This window comes from Caloenas nicobarica, chromosome 1, assembly GCF_036013445.1.
Source record: "Caloenas nicobarica isolate bCalNic1 chromosome 1, bCalNic1.hap1, whole genome shotgun sequence".
Taxonomy (NCBI): domain Eukaryota; kingdom Metazoa; phylum Chordata; class Aves; order Columbiformes; family Columbidae; genus Caloenas; species Caloenas nicobarica.
This window is the reverse complement of record NC_088245.1, coordinates 171,147,648-171,166,286: the sequence shown is the minus strand read 5'-3', so window position 1 is coordinate 171,166,286 and position 18,639 is coordinate 171,147,648. Positions and strand designations below refer to the sequence as shown.

At 38.4% G+C, this 18,639-nt stretch overlaps 1 protein-coding gene across 13 annotated transcripts in view; it reads left to right on the top strand.

Moving 5' to 3' along the window:
• Positions 1-18,639, top strand: part of LMO7 (LIM domain 7) — a 133,859-nt gene that overhangs the window by 100,552 nt on the left and 14,668 nt on the right. For 7 of the 13 annotated variants that reach the window (XM_065626729.1, XM_065626741.1, XM_065626728.1 and 4 more), the window contains 10 exons: positions 642-968; positions 3,970-4,084; positions 10,060-10,221; positions 11,570-11,754; positions 12,419-12,479; positions 13,395-13,451; positions 13,604-13,645; positions 15,503-15,528; positions 15,839-15,943; positions 17,752-17,844. In XM_065626729.1, the coding sequence (XP_065482801.1) occupies positions 642-968; positions 3,970-4,084; positions 10,060-10,221; positions 11,570-11,754; positions 12,419-12,479; positions 13,395-13,451; positions 13,604-13,645; positions 15,503-15,528; positions 15,839-15,943; positions 17,752-17,844 (1,173 nt within the window). The remainder of the gene's footprint in view (positions 1-641; positions 969-3,969; positions 4,085-10,059; positions 10,222-11,569; positions 11,755-12,418; positions 12,480-13,394; positions 13,452-13,603; positions 13,646-15,502; positions 15,529-15,838; positions 15,944-17,751; positions 17,845-18,639) is intronic. The other 6 variants (XM_065626732.1, XM_065626730.1, XM_065626737.1 and 3 more) reach the window with 5 other exon arrangements.

Genomic DNA, 18,639 nt, shown 5'->3' with positions numbered 1-18,639 from the left:
TAGATATTTACTTGTGTTTCCATACTTAAAGGCAGTCCTAGGAATAAGGCTGATAAATATATTGGGTAGAATAATCTTTTTATTATTTGTAGTAAGTCTCCTCAGTGTTCCTTATCAACAAACCTGCCCTCATTGGATGTAATTATCTGAAGCTAAGTTAACGTAATTAAATCCTACAGACAAATTTTCAGGTGAAATAAATTTCCTAAGATTTGCTAACTTTGATGAAATCAAAAGTTTACTCTAGCCTAAAATTTGCATGCTCATTAAAGCACTGAAACGCAGAAATTGATTCCCCCACCCCCCCCAGCTTCCCCTCTGATTACTATGTAGGTTTTCATAGCTTTCTCCTAAACCCCTATTTGTCTCTTTGTCTCAATTTAAAAATTAGTAAGAATGCAAATCATTCTTAGTAGATGGTTTTAACAAGTTTATCTTAAAAAGTCTGGAATATTTATTCTGCAGATCCTTCAAAGGTAAAAAATATCTCGTTTCTCTTTAAAGTGGCTAATTAGTAATTAGTATGGTAACCAGAATTTGCTTGAAAGGGAGAGGTTTTTTTGTTAAATACTTACATTGTTGAAAGATTAGGGATTTTTTTTTTAAAGCACATCTTTACCAAACTCTCATTTTTGTCCTAGATGGATGATACCCAGAAATACAACGGAGAAGTAGAAAAAGCTAAAAGAACTCAAACTTTGTTCACCAGCAGTTCGTTTTCACAACCAGACTCCGCACACCCTCTCTCCACTAGTGCATTCAGAACCAGAGGTGAGGAGGAGGAGGAGGAAAAAGAAAGTGTTCAGTCAATACCTCCTCCTGGTTTGGCATTACCTGTAAAATCCCAAGACCAAGATGCTGGAAGCAGTATTCTTAAACCAGAGTATTGCTCTCCTTCTGATTCTCTTTCACTTGCGTCTTCTGCAGAAAATGTGAGTCTGCCAGAGCCCGAGGATTCAAAATCCCTGGTAAGTGTGCAACTAATGTGATTACTTAGTGTAACTGAATGCTACAGCAAAGTAAAAAAAAAAAATAAAAAAATTCATCTAATGCAAGTATTTTTTGGTAGTAAGAAAGCAGCCTGGAGAACTGCTATTTCCTTTGATTTAATTCAGAGGAAAAAGAATATCTGGAAAGAAAACAATTGGTTCTTTTGCTGCATTTCTTCCCCTACCCTTTATATGTCCTGTGTTTAATTTTATTTCTCGTTCTAATTCAAAACAGTTATTCTAAACGTTTGGTTCATTTGCAAAGTTTTTGTTACTCTCCAAATTAGCACATTGTGCATACAGCCAGGTGTGTCAGTTAGATGAATTATATAAGCTGCTGTAGCATTCATTTACACTTTTATACTGGTGGTGGAAAATAAAGATCAGCTTTTCAAAGGCCAGCCTTAAACATTTGTATCATACTATCCTTTTATTGCATCTGTTGTGGCTTGAGCGCCCCGCCCCCCCCCCGCCTTTTATTTTTTATTTACTTGAAATTAATCTCACTAATGTTCACATTAATGAATTGCAATGCAAATTGCCATCTCCTTGTATATGTGCTTATCCAGGACTTGGGTCTTTCATTGATTTTTTTGTAATATATATATTCAAGTGCTGTTTCCTCCAACTGATTGCATGTTTCACATGTAAAAAAATGACCAGCAAGAGCTTTAATTGTCAATACCTGTCTGCAGTATTTAATGACGTGGTTCGTACCCACTGAGAGATTAGAGATGAATTCTTTGCATTCCTGCTGCTGCTGTATAAGTTAATTGTGCCAGTTGCTTGGGTGAGGATCATAAGACCTTGGATGCTGATTTATGAAATCACTTCACACACCATTTTTTTATAAATTGGGTCACTTTGACTCATTCTTCCTAATCGCTTGTGGAAAAGAAACACATTTCAGTTTAATAATCCTGATGCCCCTTGGTCATTGCAATGAAATTATCATAATTTTTTGAAACTATGATTGTTGTATAAAGAAAGAGATTGTGATCTTTTTTTTCCCGTGTATTGTAGTAACAACAGGCAGAGAATTGCTGTTCTAATCAGTGAAAACATAAATTAGATATGGGTTATTTGTATCACTTTGTGAGCCAAATGAAAACAAATTGTAGGTAGTCCATTTTTTCTTTTTTCCTGTCAGTAGTCACAAGGCTATAAATTTTTCTTCCTGCAAATGAGTAATGTGTTTTTTCTAATGAAAAAAATGTAAAAAAAAAATTTTAAGAGTTTCTGTTGTGCCTCAAGCTATAACTTAAAGAATGCAAGCTGCATTTGGCATGTTTGTAAATCATTGCCAGGGTTGAAAGATTGATATAGTTCACTAGTCATCAGGACAGTAACACCAGGTTTGTGGAGTACTAAGTGTTTTGGAGGAGACCTGTACAAATGAAGTTCAGTGTACAAAGTTGCCTTACTCCTCTGATAAGAGGTAGGTTTGAAGAAGAGCTGGGTTGGGATGGTGGAAATAAAAGCAATAACAGTAATTTTCAGGAACACGCTCAAGTTCAAAAGCGTTATATGTGCTCCAGCCCAGTGTGCTAACCTGTCTGTTAGCCAATTAGCATTTAATGTGCTGTCACTCACCTAAGGACTTGGGTTGAATAGAAAAAAAAAAAGTCTGTTTCTGTATGGGAGCATTTGCAAATTAGTACCTGTTTTGAAGGAAGGAATTAATTTCTACCCTGGGCTGTTACTGAGAGTTTTTTGCCAGGAGCATTCCTGTAACATGAGATGAAACCTCAGGATGTTGCTTTGCAGTGTTGTTGTCCTCTGCACCCAGTGTTTGGGTTCTGCTGGAGCCTCCCCTGGCTGCATCCTGCCCGGGGACTGACCAACTGCATCGGCTGTGCAGCATCCTCCCAACACAGGAGCTTTGGGGAACTGGCTTAGATACTGAGACTTCTAACTATTTTAAGTTAGGGAAAATCAATCCCCCCCCACACACACCCTTCAGGAAGGCTGGTTCACTAGGCAACTAAAATGTAGGTGCACTTTTAGTACACCAAATTTAGTACACATGCGGGGGTCTCATCCATGCACATGTTGTTGGAACATCTATCTTAACAGTGTTGGACAGAAACAGTCTAATTTTTTTTTCCCTTTCATAACATTAGTTCCATGGTAATGAAGTGAATAACATGCATTTGGGGATTTTAATTGGTTTTTAATGAGTTGACATAAAAATGTTAATATATGCAACGCATGTTCATAATATAGTGTGAGATCGAAAGCAAGTATTGCAAAATGCTTTCCCAATCAATTATTTCTGTAGTTTAAAATGGTAATCTTAGGTTCCGATTCTGATTTTGAAAGCATTTTGGAAGTCCGCTAGAATGGAAGATATGGATTCTAGCTAATTCAGGGATTAGGGTTTTTTAATCTAAGGCCACCATTACAAAATCCATAGCAAGCTAGTAGCGTTTCACACAAAATTAAAAATATGATTGTTCACCCAAGTAAAGCTAGTTGCAACATTCAACCCAAAAGGAAACTGATGATGCCTATTGTAGGATGTACAAGAAAAAAAACAAACAAGCAAACAAAAACCAAACAAACCCCCCCCAAATTCTTGCCATCTAGCTTTTTCACATCTCTGTTTGGCTGATGCTCTCTCAGGAGGTAGTGCATTTCACAAAATCACAACGCCATCCATGAAGACCCATTTAGAGGCTTAGTTTCCTCAATTTTCTTACATTTTGTAGCATTGTGTTACAAAACATTCAAAATAAGAGAAATGCACAGCTAAGCATATATGTAGAGAAAATACAAATGTAAACTGGAAACATACCTGTTTGAATAAGAAACAAACGAGTTAGTTAACGGACTTCAGTACTGTTTCTTTTGTATACGATGCTAATAATAGATGATTAAAGTGCACATTGTAAGCAGCCTCACTTATTTAGAGGATAAACTTTCCCTCATTTAGATGCCTGTGATACCAGATACTGTAGTGTCATGTTTTATTTTTCAGGAACAGTACAGTGAATTGAGAATCAGTATAAACCAGAGACCTGGCCACAGTCGCAGCTTTGGGTTTACAACAAATTGGAGTTCTTCAGGGGCCTTTGTGCAGACAGTTGAAGAAGGTAAATGTGTATTAACTGTACAGTTTTTTGTTCTTACGTTTATTTCGCAGAGACTTCTAAATTACGGCATTTGCTGTTAAGAATGCAGCAAATATTTAAAAAAATCAGGTGGAGAACTAAGAAATCAATGTTTAGTTTGCTAATGTATTTCTGTGAATCCCTGTCTCCTGAAACATGTTGAACTCAGACATACCAAAACCACATTTTCCTAATCAAGGACATTTCTATAACCACTGAAAAAGCATAAATGTGATTACTCATTTACCAAGCCCCTTACAGAATGGTAGTAAGGAGCACATACAGACTCCTAATATCCAGATTGTTCCTTTTAGCTAAGTTTAAAAGAAACCACTTCATATGGTTTGTAAACACATGCAGAGGAAACTTATTTAGGAGTTAGTATCTGTATTTCAGTTTTCCCTTTCTTAGTCACGTTGAATTTTGGAGACAGTTACTATTTTTAAGCAGTTGCAACTTTTAAATTGATTTCCAGTGCAGGTTTTTTTTCAGATGTGTTAATACTGAGGAAAACCAAACATTTTTGTATTGAAATGAAACATCCATAAGATTTATTTCTAAGTTTTAGTAGTCTTCTGCGGAGAACAAACTGAGTTTTCTTAATTTAAAAAAAAGGAAAAAACCCCACACACAACAAAAAAACCAAGCAAATCACATGTAACGCTTGTTTTCTGAATAGTGATCTTTCCCATTGCCAGTAATACTTGAGGAATATTGAATTGTGCCCTTTCCTCGAGCAAACACAAGATCATCCTGAGAGAGGAGAAATAACTGGAAACTTCTAATTTAGTTAGTCCTTCATTATGCTTTCCAGAGAAGAAAAAGTACCATGTCACAGCACTTACTGAGCAGCCTTGATTTCCACCCCCCCACCCCCCCCCCAATTCAATTTTTAGACTTCTCACTATAGTTGAGTATTTTTCATAATTAGACGGTAACCGTTAATATTTGCTTTGCATGAAGAATAGCTTTCCACTTGCTTTCCCTGCTGCTAGGCTTCTGTTTGGACGTTGTTACTTGGAGGCAGACAACTGTCTCTTTGTGCTGCCAGCTGTAAATGAGAAACCCGAGGGCAGTGAGTGTTCCTACTGGTCATGCACAAAGGTCCACATGGGCTCCATCCCCATCTCTGTAGGCAAGGAGAAGATGAAGGCCTTCTGGCTGTTATCTTGGTTATGCTTTATTACCATTCTCACCAGGAAGGGTACAAAGTATAAAGATTGTATTGAGAATGGACTGTATCTTGGTATTCTGGTTTATCACGTGTTTTATCTTTTTTTTCTTTTTCAACAACTGACTCATGTGGTATCCTTATTCAATAGCTGTAGCTTCCTTTGAAGGAATGAAGGATGAAAGAGATCGACAGCCCTTTGAAAGAGTAAAATGTGCTTTCAGCTGGGCACTTCTGAATGTTGCGTTTCCTATTTTTTAAGGATAAGTCATAGGATATCTCAGGTTAGAAGGGACCTTGGAAGGTCACCTAAAGAAAACCCTTGCTCAAAAAAAGTATCAAGACTGGATTCAGACCAGGTTGCCCAGGTGGGTTTGAGACCCTCCAAGGATGGAAACTGCACAGCCTCTCTGGGCGTTGCATAATTATCCTCTCAGAGAAAATTCTTCCTGCATATCAAGTCAGACCAACCTTTGTCTCAGTTTATAAATGCCATGCTGTGTTCTCCTGCCATGGATTTCAATAAAAAGCAGGTTTTCCCTTCTCAGTGATCTCTGGCAGGTATTGAGGGGACTGCTGTTAGGTCACCTTTCAGCCTCTTTTCTTTGGGATGAACAAGCCCATATCCTCAGCCTCCCCTCACAGGGCAAGTGCTCAAGCCCTGACCAGCCCTGTGGCCTCCCATGAAGCCTGCCTTAGTTTGTCTCTCTTGCAATGGAACACCAAAACTAGACACAGTATTGTTGATGCGGCATCGCAGGTGTTGAGTGAATGGGATAGTCACTTCCCTCGATCTGCTTGTCATGCTGGTGTTCCTATAGCCCCACCACTGGGGTTATTCCCTTCCAGGAGCAGGACTCTGCATTTGCCCTTGTTGAATGTCACGTTCCTGCTCTGAACGGAATGTCACGTTCCTGCCTTCCGTATCAGCCACCCTCTCCCTTTTGGTGTGGTTTGCAAACTTGATGAGGGTGTGTTTCACCTCCTCCCACTCCTGGTTATTGGAGAACATGTTAGAGAGGGATTGCTCTAGATGATCTTTCGAGGTCCCTTCCAATCCCTAACATTCTGTGATAAGTCCCAGGATACATCCCTGGAGAGCTCCACTTGTAACCAGCCTCCGGGCTGAATATGAACCATTAACCACTGCCTGTAGAGCCTTGCAGCCCAGCCAGTTTTTCACCCATCTAGTCATTCTGCCCTGTGACAACACCATCCCAACTTTGATACCAGAAGACTGCAGAAGATCATGTGAAAAGCCTTACTAAAGACAAGGTGGATGATACCCACCGCTCTCCCGTCATCCACAGATCTAGTAATTTCATCATTGAAAACAACCAGGTTGATCAAACATGATTTAGGCTTGGCAAATCCATACCATCTGTTCCCAGTCACCTTTTTCTCTTCTGTGAGACCAGAAATAGCTTCCAGGAAGACTTCATCTGATTGTCTTAACATACTTGTCATCCTAACTAGCTATATGACTTTCATCACGTGATAACCTGCATCAACCTACATATGAATGACTGTCTTCTACAGTCATTCAATGCTTTTCATTCAACAGTTTTTAAGAAAACTACTTGGCAAGCAAAACCAGCTTCCTATAAGTGTTCTCAAAAAGCCTAATAAGATATAAGCTTGTAAGATGTTTTGGTGAGACCCATTTACTACATATAAAAAAAGATAGTGCTTGCTTTTTTTTTTTTTTAACAAGAATTTTCAACATTTATGCTAAAAATTAGTTAAATATAGAAACATTTTGGTTAGAAGAGACCCTCAGGATCATCGAGTCCAACCGTAACCTAACCTAACTCCAGCACTAAACCATGTCCCTAAGAACCTCATCTAAACACCTTTTAAACACCTCCAGGGATGGTGACTCCACCGCTTCCCTGGGCAGCCTGTTCCAATGCCTGACAAACAGAAAGCCTTGAAGTCATTAACCTAGACATTGTTCTGCCAGCCTCCCCAATACCATATAATCTTTATTGTTTCGGTCCCTTCCCCCCACCCTATTTGCAACGATTTTTTGAGATGGTTATGTAGGAGTGCACGTGTCAGCAATCAAACACTTGTAAGCATGTAGGTCAAATTAAATTTGACCCATTTGCTTCAAGTTTTTATTTTTTATGATGACTCTGAGTTAAGTACTTATCTGTTGTAATAACAACAGATGGGGATAGGTTAGAGATAACTAAATACACTTGGAAAATGAGTGAATTTTGATTTGTTTTGTTTTCAGTGGAGAGTAATAAGAAACAAAAATCTTTTACCTTCAGGGAAATTTATGAAAAACAGCAATACCTGTTTTATGTAATGTAAATGAAATCCTCTATGTAGAGAGGACATATAGGTATAAAGACATTATCAGTAAATACTATAGTCTTGAAGGAACTGGACAGAGAAAGGCAACTGGCGCCATACAACTTTTGGCACCTGAATTGCCGGTTAGTCTCTGTAGCTTTCTCTGGAGGCGAATCAGAGCAGAAGCCCGATAAAGGCCCCTGGTTTGCACTCTTGAAGGTTTGAATAAATGTTTGCCCTTTTATTCACAGACTGTAGAGGCAGTAGAGGAAGAGCAGCTGGCAAAGTTGTGTGCCAAAAATTGAGCAGTGTAAGTTGTCCTGGCTGTGTTAGGTCTCCATGCGCAGTCTAGAAACTGCTGCTATTCATTCAAATCCGTGTGGTCTGGATGTGTTTTTCTGGTGTTATTATAGGAGGAACTATGCAATCTTAAATTTCCTTCATTTCCTAAAACCTGAATTGGTAACCCACTTTTTCTCTCATGCTTACCATAACTGAGCTAAGGTGCTGTTCTCACCTCTGAACTGGGTCTCATTTCAATCAAATTATCTGAATAAAATGAACACTACCCTTTTTGGTTCCCGAGGCTCGTTCTGTCACAATACAAAACAGGGAAATTATCAGTTCTGATGCCTTTCCTTGAGCCTAAAGCATTCCCGTACCATGAGCATAAAACGAAGGCTAGTGCTAGAGATCTTAGATTTTGAAATCAGGTGCAATTCCAAATGTTATATGATGTTGTCGAAAATAGTAACTGTAGTGGTAGTATCTTCAATAGTATTCTTAGTAGTACTTTCCATTGATAGATTTGAAAATCCATTAGTTCTGTAACATCTTCCTGGCTCTAAGGAGATAAACTGGAAAAAATGTGCATCTCCAATGTTTTCTTCCTTCACGTGAAAATCCTATATTTTCTTCTATAATATTCCTTTAAAGTAATTGGTGTGTTTTGAAAATTTTACTGAAAACTGCTAATGGAGCTTTTAGTCCATACTTTAAGAAGAATGCCAAAAAGTAGAATATGGAGCAATGCTCTTTAAACACAGTAGTTAATGTTGTTTTTTAGTGAACTACCGTGGATCACTGTTTGGTGCAGTATGAGGAAACATAACATTTCTTCATTTCTTAACTTGTTGGGGTGCCAGGAATATTAAAAGCTATTTGAATCCTTAGTGGATGATCCAGACTTCTAGCAGCATTTTGCTAGTGAGTCAGAAGAAGGTCAGGACGAAGGATATGGTGTCTATGTTCTTCTGTCATGCTTGTCCACGTTTGTTTCTGATAATGTAATGTGGCATTGTTCTTAGTATATTTTTAAACATGATGTGTGGATTTCACTACTTACTTTGGAACTTCCATTGTGTAATTCAAACTTGTTTTATTTTATTAATAGGAGGATTTATTGTGCAATCTTTAACTATGTTTTCACTCAGCTTTCCTTCCCATTTTATATTCTGCTAAAGGAATCATTGTTAATGGAAGAGCCATTCAGATGTAATTCATAAAATCTTACTTAGGCACATCTGAGTTTCTCGGCTCATCTATCTTCTGAATTAAATAGAAAAGTTTTTTAACTGGTCCTGCATGCTCCCTGCCATTGGCAAGCGATCTCAGTAGCCTAATGTTTAGTAGCAGATGAAAAAGCATATAAAGTACAGCCTGTCTTGCAAAGTATCAATAGAATTCGAAGTCCAAGCTGCAATAAAATTTACTCTGAATTGACAGAGCGAGTAGGATCCAGAAAAGTCAATGGAACAGCACCCAGCAATATCTTGAGTCCAATTACCAGTCAGTTCAGACCTAACGAACTATTTTAGAAAAGCAGTAAAGCAGCATGTTCTTGTCAGTAGAGATCAGAAGATATAAATAAGAATATGAGAAAGCCAGCTTCTACTGGAGTTAACAAAGTGGAGGCTGTTGGGTTTTTTGTGTTTTGGTTTGTGGGGGTTTGTTTGTTTGTTTGTTTTGTTTTGGGGGGTTTTTGTTTGTTTTTTTTTTAATTATTATTTCTTTGTTTTGTTGTTTGGGGGGGTGGGGGTTTTGTTTGTTTGTGGTTTTTTGTTTGTTCGGTGTTTTGTTCTTTCATTTGCTTGTTTTTTGGTGGGGTTTTTTTTGGCTGAATTTGAGCTAATAGTTGGCTACAGTCACTGTGGTGCTGCGTGTCTCTCACACTTGCAGATTATAAAAGTGGGTTACTGAAGGCAAGAGTGGGCCCAGAGGTTATTTATTAAACAGACTAGCTGGAATATGAATGTTTGCAAGTCCAAAAGACTGGTGTGCTTTGTGTTCATAAGTTTCAAATTGAAACACTACTTTGATATTAACTGAGTTGACTGACCTTATATTACAGTGTAGTAGATTTTTTGAAGACTTGCTGAATATCCACCAATAACCATTTTTTGGAAGGATTTTTTTTTCCCCCCTCAATCACAACTGTGGTTAAAATGGAGACATAATTTTATTTTTCTTTGGTTTTCTGCAGGTAGCCCTGCAGCACTTTGCCAGCTGCATGTAGATGATGAAATCATTGCTATCAACGGCACAAAGGTTTCACGTATGGACTATAGTCAGTGGGAAGAAGCCATCAGCAGAGCACTAGAAACTGGAAACCTGGTCATGGATGTCAGACGATATGGAAAGAATGGTGAGTTGTTTCGTCAGGGAGATACAGTGTGCTCTGTAAGGCAAATAAGCTTTGTCTCTGCTGTACCTGACAGCTGAGAGTCCTTATTAGCCTTACAGTAGTAATACGTATCTAAGCTAAGTAGTTTGCTAGCGTGTCTGTTGCATTTTAACACAACTTGGCTTTTTTTAACTACTCGTGCATTAGAAATGTCTTGACAAGTCTACAAAGCATTGAACTACTGACCTCTCTCGTGCTCTGGCCTGTTTCTGAGAGGATGCACAGGTAAAAAAGTGTGCAACCACCACACAAGGGTATATAACATTTTCTTTCCTGCCACACCACAGAAACAAAGAGGAGCTGGTCTCTAGAGGATAGTAGTTTTTAGAGCCTCTCCCTAAATCAGCAGCTCCCTTTTTTTCAGGGAAGGGGATCCTTGTGTTGCTTTCTTGAGGGAGCATTTCTGGTGGTGTATAGCTTGTGGGTGATGTAGCACTTCTGTGCTATGATTTTGGCTGTTGACCCAAATGTTGTGATGCTGTAATCTCTCCAGAATGGTACTACCCATTCTGGCTAGTGAGGGTTTCCATCCTGGCTGAAGGCATTGTAGCACCTCTAGAATTGCCATAGGTTTAATCAGGACACCCTTTCAAAGTCCCAAAGGAGTTTTTCCAGGATTGGAAGTGTGACCAATGGCTTATTTCACAGTATAAATACAAACATTCTTTTAGTGGGAAGCTACAGGGAATAAGTTATCAGCAAGTGGGGAAAAAAATAGTGAGGTGAGGAAGAGACAAGAAACAAGTCACAGCTTCTAGCACAAATGAAGAGTGTGATTAATGGGGAAGAACTCATTGAATAAATTTTAGGTGGTGGGAGGAGAGAAATGGTGGAGTCTGAGATCATTTGTCTTCACATAATCAATTTCGCTAGTTTAGTTTAGGCTGCCTTTTTTTTGCCCTCTGTGCTTCCTGACTGAGCACGGACATGAAAAATGACACTTCCTGGAGTCAAATTGTACCTTGTGTGAGTAAAATTGGAAGAATTTTCTCGATCTTTACTAATGCTAATGAAATAGTTTCCAATGAATACTAATTATTCTGTAATGTTGAGCTGCTGTAGTCCATACTAGCAAAACGTTTGGTAAACTTTTACCTGGCTTGTGACTAACACTTGCATTTTTGGGGAAGGCGGTCTGCTCATAAAAAACCCTTTTTCCTGTCTTCACAAATTCCACCTGATTTGTGTCTCTCCCTGTTCTGTTATGTGTGTTTTGTGTGTGTTATTTTAATGTGTTTTCACTAACTCTTGTTCTGTTCTTTGACATTACTGTCTACATTAATTTCTTGATCCTCCACATACCAAAAAGATTGGGGCAAAGACCTGCCTTCCCTGCCACATGTAAGGCATAAAATCCTCAATCTCACCAGTATGGCTACCAACATTATAGGTACATCTGAAAATAAATGGATTGATGCAACTTCTGGAGAACACATTTCAAATGTTTCCACCACATCAACAAAAAGAGATTTCTCCAGCAACCTTCAAAGTTCTGTGAGTATGTTTTTGAAGGGTCATGAGATGGTTGGGGAGGAAGAAAGTAAAAATGTAACACCTTAATAGTGGGAGGATGGGGAAAAGACTTGAAAATCTTTCTTTTACTTGTATTGCTTAAGGAGCATATAGTGTACTGCAAAAGCAGAGATGTGGCTGTGTACTTATTAATGTAAATAAGATGTTATAAAGACTTGCTACTGTCCATTCATGAGTGGGCACTGCTAAGTGATAAATATTAAAATATTTGCAGACTATGTTTTAGGTAAAATGTATAGAGTGTTTATTCTTTAGAAAAGACTTCTACCTCCATTGTTAGTGTAAATGAAAGTTGCAGCCCCAAAAAACAAGGGTGTACATGCTTGCAAATAAATTCCTGCCTGGCAAGGAGCTGAAATGGGAAGATTTCAGTTTCTGGCATTTTCTTCTTAGCTAGTGGATTTTGTTTCAACCACCAGTTCACAGCTGGTTATTGATTACCCTCAAATGCCTCCGGTTGTTTTATCATATAATACACTCAGGAGGTTTTAGATGGTTTTGTATCTTTCTGTGGAAAGTGTTCTGAAATGTTTTGTGATATACAGTTCCTGTCAGGGGAGATGTGTAATTGGGTAAACCTCCACAAATCTAATGAACCTGAGCCCTTTATTTTGTATTTTTTCAGGATACAGAAACAAAGTTGATAAATGGAATGCAGGGAGATCTTGGCTCTAGCGAACAAAGAGGTAAACAACCGTTGCTTTTCACGCGCTAATTGTATGGGTTTGCAACAAGCACAGACACTAAACCTGTAATCATCGCAAGCCGTATACAGTGGGTGAAGTGAGACCTTAAGGAACTGAAAGCCAGACAGGTATCACAGATACCTAGTTGCATCCAAAATGGGTGTAGTTTGCGTCCACGATCTGCCAGGCAGTTGGGGAGCTGACAACAAAGCAGTGATAGCCCTCCTGTCTCAGCATTAGTGGTTGTAAATTCGCTGGGTGGCAGTGGTGAAAGAGAACGAGAATGTACACGATTCATTATAATTGCCACTGCATTGTATTATTATTTTAGTTTTACTCCTGGAGAATGATGTTAATGGTTCTGGTATGAATAATAATAATTAATTTACAATGCTATGAACAGTTATAGCCTTACTTGGTGACAGTGAGAGAAACCAGGTACATAGACTTCCTAATGGAACAGTAATCGTTAAATGGGAACTTTGTATTTAATTTTATCGTGAATGCATGGGACAATTGATAAAAGAGTTCCCACAAGAGATTATTTGCCCTCTGGAGATGCCTTTCTGATGACCTTAAATGGTGATTAGGCACCTCAGTCCAATTTGGCATCTCAGTTGGGGTGGCTTAAATTAGACAAGGAGAATCTGAGTCCAAGTTCGATGCTTGCACTGTTGCTGTGGTTGGACATTGTTAGTGATAAAATGAAATACTAATCAGTATATGGTGTAACCCACTAAAAACTGTTCGTTACTATGAAAGCTTACATTTCCTTTGTGTTTTGGGGGCTTTTTGTTTTTCTGAAGTGATGTTGCTGTAGATTGGAGGTTTAACAAGTATTTTTTTATCTAGTGGTGATAGTCTTTTAGATAGCACCTCATTGACTTGTTTGTATTCTTTGTATTTTTCAAATAGCATCTGAACCTATTTCTTTGAAAAACTTAAAAAGACGGTCACAATTTTTTGAACAAGGTAAACCAAAGAGCTAACATTTCATGTACTTCATGAAATTGTTCCTGCTGCACACTCATCCTAACAAGTCTGGTGCTGGGTACTCTACCTCTTCAGGATTGTTTGTTGTGGTTACAACAAAGCAACATAATTAATTTCCCTTCTTTTCCCAGGGTCATCAGGTTATTCTTACAATTCATGGGTCTACCTTTGTGGTAATGGGTCTTTGTGTGTTCTCTTTTATCTGTAGCTGTTTAAACCTCTTCTATGTTGTTCATACTGTTGTTTTCACTGGGTAGGAGTAAGAAGGATGGCACTCTCTGTTCAGATTTGCCACTACCTACAAAACAAGAATAACTTTGCATATTCCAGCAGAGGCTTAGTGCAGATCTCAAAAAGCTGTTGATGAAATAGTGGACTTGAGTTTATCTTGAGTTGCAGCTCTGTGCTTTCGTCTAAATTGGTGGAAAAAGGCAGCTGCTGGCTTTCCATTTTGTGGTGATGTCTCAAGGTCCCAAGAAGACCCATATAAATTTTGAATTGAATATGCTAGCTTTTAAAGGCAAAAAATGAGGCACTCAGTTTTGGTTTTGTAGGTTGTTTTTTGGTGTTTTGCATGCCACAGCTCACATACTTCCACTAATGTTGTGTGTCTAATGCTGTCTTCAGACTGTGTATGACTGCTGTTTTGCTGTAGCCTGAAGGAGTGAAATTCTGGCCCACTGGAAATTCAGTGTGAATTTTGCCAGTGATTTTAGTGGAGCCAGGACTTTGCCTTCAGTGGTGATGGCTTCCGTTTTTCCAGAAGTGATATGTGAAGTGCCACAGCATAAATCTGTGTTTGTGGTTCTGTTTGCTTTTAAATACTTTTGCTGCATTGTATCTGCAATATGGTGGTATTTTGTTGTTGGCTGTTTTGCTATTTGTTTGGGGTGTTGTTTATTTTGGTTTTTTTTTAAAGCTGACTATGAAATTTGGTTTTTATTTATAGCAATTTTATAGCAATATCGAAGTATTTAGCTCATGCTTGAGATAAAGGAGAAGGGAGTATTTCTAGAGTGTACACTCAGTATAGTTTTGTTCATTTTAAACTTTTGACACTTCAGCCTTACAATGATATGAAAGATTCTTCCTTCTAAACCTGTACAGGCCAGCATAAGTTTACAGAGATGAGAGCAGGAGATAAGTCTGTTTGTCCTATCGTCCCTGTGGCTGTTGCACTCTGGTAATGAGGACAAAATTGTGCATATATAGATGAGACACTAGCCTGTGACTCATTAGATGTCTTTTGTATCCTAAATTTGACCTTTTCTCCACTTCATGTGGTCCTGCTTCAGAAAACTGTTGCAACTTGTTGCTTTTATGCATTTTTTTTAAAACCGAAATTTGGACGGCTCAGTAACAAGTACACTAGAGGAAACAAAAATAGTGTTGATGGTTGGGAAAGGATTGTACTTAAATCTGTGCTTCTCCACATTTTCTTGACTTTTAATGTATTAGCATAATACACACCTGTCTCTAACAATCATCTCAGCCTCGAATTAGCATAAGGATTGTGGTGAATGGTGACAAGCTCACCAAATTCAAGTGTGCTTTTGGGAACAGGGAAGGAGGACACTTGGCAAGGAAAAATAGGTGGTTTTGTGGCAGAGAAGTTGCCTGTGGATGTCTATTGCTCCTAATCCATGTCAAGGGCAGTAGGTGAGCAGATGCTCTGCCCTGGAGCAGCATTCTGAGTATTGGTCATGCTAATCAGTTGGATTTCAGAATAATAATAGCAGAGGTGTAGCAAAGAACCTCTGTATTGCCACGGTGGGATTTGTGCTGCTAATTCAAGCAATTGCTGACAGCACTTGTAAGCATGTAAAGCTTTTAAACAATTGCGCACATTAGTTGAAAGCACCTAATGAATTCTGACCTCATTTAAGTTCAGTAGGGCAAAATGCAAGCATGGCTTAACTAAGGAAGCAAAAATTAGTCTGAAGCTCAGACTTTCCAGGTTTACACAAGTCTTGCAGTAGTGAGTGTGTATGGTTCTAATGATTTCTGGTTTTTGTCTTCCAAACTCACAGGAGGCCCAGAGCCTGCAATGCCTGATGTAAGTAATATTTAGAAACTACTAATTAGTTGCGTAATCCTGGTCTTTTCAGGAAGCTCACTGCTTTATATTGCTTTTTATATTGCTTTAAAGTTGTGATCAAATCTGAGAGTGCTGACTAGGATTTTCTAATGTATAATGGAATAGTTGCTTTCTGTCCCTTTGAAGAAAAGGCTAATTTAGATGCTTGTCACTATAAAGCTGTAGTGTTTGTAATGGCTTTTATTTCCCTCTTTAAAAAATGTTTTAAAATGTAGAGAGTTGATTAGGTGGAAGAAGATAATATTATTTCATTTCTTTGCTACATTAGCTTCCAGTCCCATCCATTAGTGCTCCTGGTCGTCGGGTTTGGGATCAAGAGGAAGAACGAAAACGACAGGAAAAATGGCAGAAGGAGCAGGACCGTTTATTGCAGGTATAATTAATCTTCACAATCATAGGCTGGCAATCCCCCAAGTGCAGCACCTGTTAGGGAAGAGAAGCAACACATGACTCCTGGAACTCTTACTGATGGCCTAAGAGAACTTTCAGATACATTCGCTGAGCCACACAGTTGCACGCACTAGCAGTTATTCAGCAAAAAAGAAGACAATGCATTAGTGCCTTTCATGAAAATCAAACCCAGACTGGACTGTGTATTCACTAAAGCCAGAAGTGCTCAGTCATCACAAGGCTAGTGTGCTCTTTACTGGCAACAGAATTTGAAGGATAAGCAAAGACCTAAGGGGCAGTAGTCTTCACTTTTGAATATGAGTTTTATTTTTTCCCCTTAAGAAAATTGTCTCTAGAATGAGCTTTACCTTCAGTTAGTGATACTGCCTTATATTCAGAGATGAAGAGAAGGCAGCCAGTGCCATAGTTAGTGCCTGATCACATCCTGTAGTTTAGCCATCAGCTAATCAATTGGAATCAGCCTGGTTCCCAAGACCTTTATGAGTCAGGAAGATGAACCTACTCATGCAGAACCACCTTGATAACCAGTTGCTAGAGATGTAGGGAAGTGTTGCAGAAGGCAAGGGGCAATGTTTGTCATCTTGGGATGGCACAAAAACCAAGCACACATCTCTACAAAGACCTCAGCTCAATGAAGCGTAAACCCATTCAACCACATTCAAAAAGACACATGTTTGCAAAGTAAATTGAAGTTAATTATCTAAAGTATTTTGGCTAAGCAAGGCATCAGCAAACATCATTTACTCTGCACAAGCCCTCTTGAGTTTGATGTATTCAGCAGAAAACTGTGATGTCAATGTACAGCTTAGCGACCCTGTTGCCTTTTGGATGTTTTATCTTTTGTTGTTGCTTTTGTCTTACAAACTCTGCAAGCCAAGAGCTGTGCCTTCCTAAACATATTTGTGGTGTCTCTTATGGTTTGGGTGCTCCATTTGGTGCCTGAAGATGTGGCTTTAAAGAATGTAAACCTTGGCTCCCCTTTCTTGAGAGCAGTCTCGTCCCTCTGCCATCACTTTTCTTTGCTTCTCCTTTTTTAATCCTGAAATAGTAAATTTGGACAGAGTAATAATGTTCTTCCCCATGATCCTAGTAATGAATTTTCAAATTACAGAGAAAGAAAGAGAAGTCTTTATTTGCTTTTTTCCAGCATCTTAGAAGGAATACTTTTGACATCATTAAATATTTTGCTTTTCCCAAGATGTAAGTGGTGACTGACAAAACCACCAAAACATTTATTGTGTACCTTGAGTAATGCTTTAAGACATTACATTGATTTCTTACCAAATCCAGTCACAGGACAAATTTAGGGTTCCAGAAGTTGGGTTTTGTTTAGATGACATTCCAAAAGACCAAGAGTTCTTGTTCAAACCAAATTACTGCTTCATATTTCACTTAGTGATCACTCTATATTTACTGTATTAATGTGCCAAATTCCAAGTGAAATATAATCATTCCATCTTTCAAGAAATACCTTAGGTAGCTGATTTTTGTTCAAACGGGAGCTAAACTGTAAGATGGGGAATTTAACATATGTGAGGTCAGTTGTTATGAGACTTAGTGTCTCCAAAATCAACTTCAGAACTGCTTTGGATTGTATTTGAGCCAGGATTTCATTCACTCGTGGCAGACCTAATGTCCTAGTGAAGCACAAGCATGCTTTTACCACGCTGACCTGTTTAAAAACACGTTAAATTCCAGTAGTACATTTTAACACAAATAAAAAATACCATGGTTCTTATATGTGTGTTTAACTTCAATTTAACCTAACAGGAGAAATACAAACGGGAACAAGAAAAACTGAGGGAAGAATGGCTACGAGCTAAGCAAGAAGCAGAAAAAGAGAGCTCAAAGTATTTTGATGAGGTAGATTATGAATATGGCTTCACTTTCAACTATTTTGTTTCATGATAGCTTTTTCTCTTATAGTAGGTGCATGCAAACAGGCAAATACTTTATTTTGCTGTGTCATTTATCTTATTTTGGATAATAAATTGTTGTGTATGACTTGGTAAAAGGAGGTTGCAAAAAAGGGAATGAAAAAGTAAATGGGATGTTTTGAGACCTGTTGAATTTAGCGCTTTTTCCTTATGGATTGGTTAGGTAACTAACACCAGAAAAATGTTGGCAAAAAGTTACAGCATTTATTAATTATTGTGACCAGAATGAAATGGTCATGTTTGCTGTATATTTACCTCCTGATGCTACTTGTTGGAATTCTGCTTCAATACTTCATCAAGAGGCATGTTTTTAAGTGTCTGGCTTGTCACTGGCAGCCAGTTCATCCTCTCTCTGATAAATATATGTGTCAAATCAACTTCAGATTTACTATCATATGTTTCAAAATCTTAAATGTGTATAGCTTCTGTAGATGATGACTTTTGTGACTGTTGCTTATGGGAAGATTGGCAGGTTTTTTCCTGAGTGTGTGAGGTGTCTGAGATACCTCTTCTTTATTGCTGTGTGAGTGCTGCTTCAGGCATCCCAGCTAGATCGGTTGTGTTTATACAGTCACAAATAAGTAGACTGTAATTTAAGGCTTAGGACTTCAATAAGAAAGGTCTTTGAGCTGTTAGAGGACTTCACTGTACAAAAATGCAAACCATTTCATATTTTTTCTGTCAGAGGTTTGGATGGGCCCATAAACAGTATTTGTTCTCT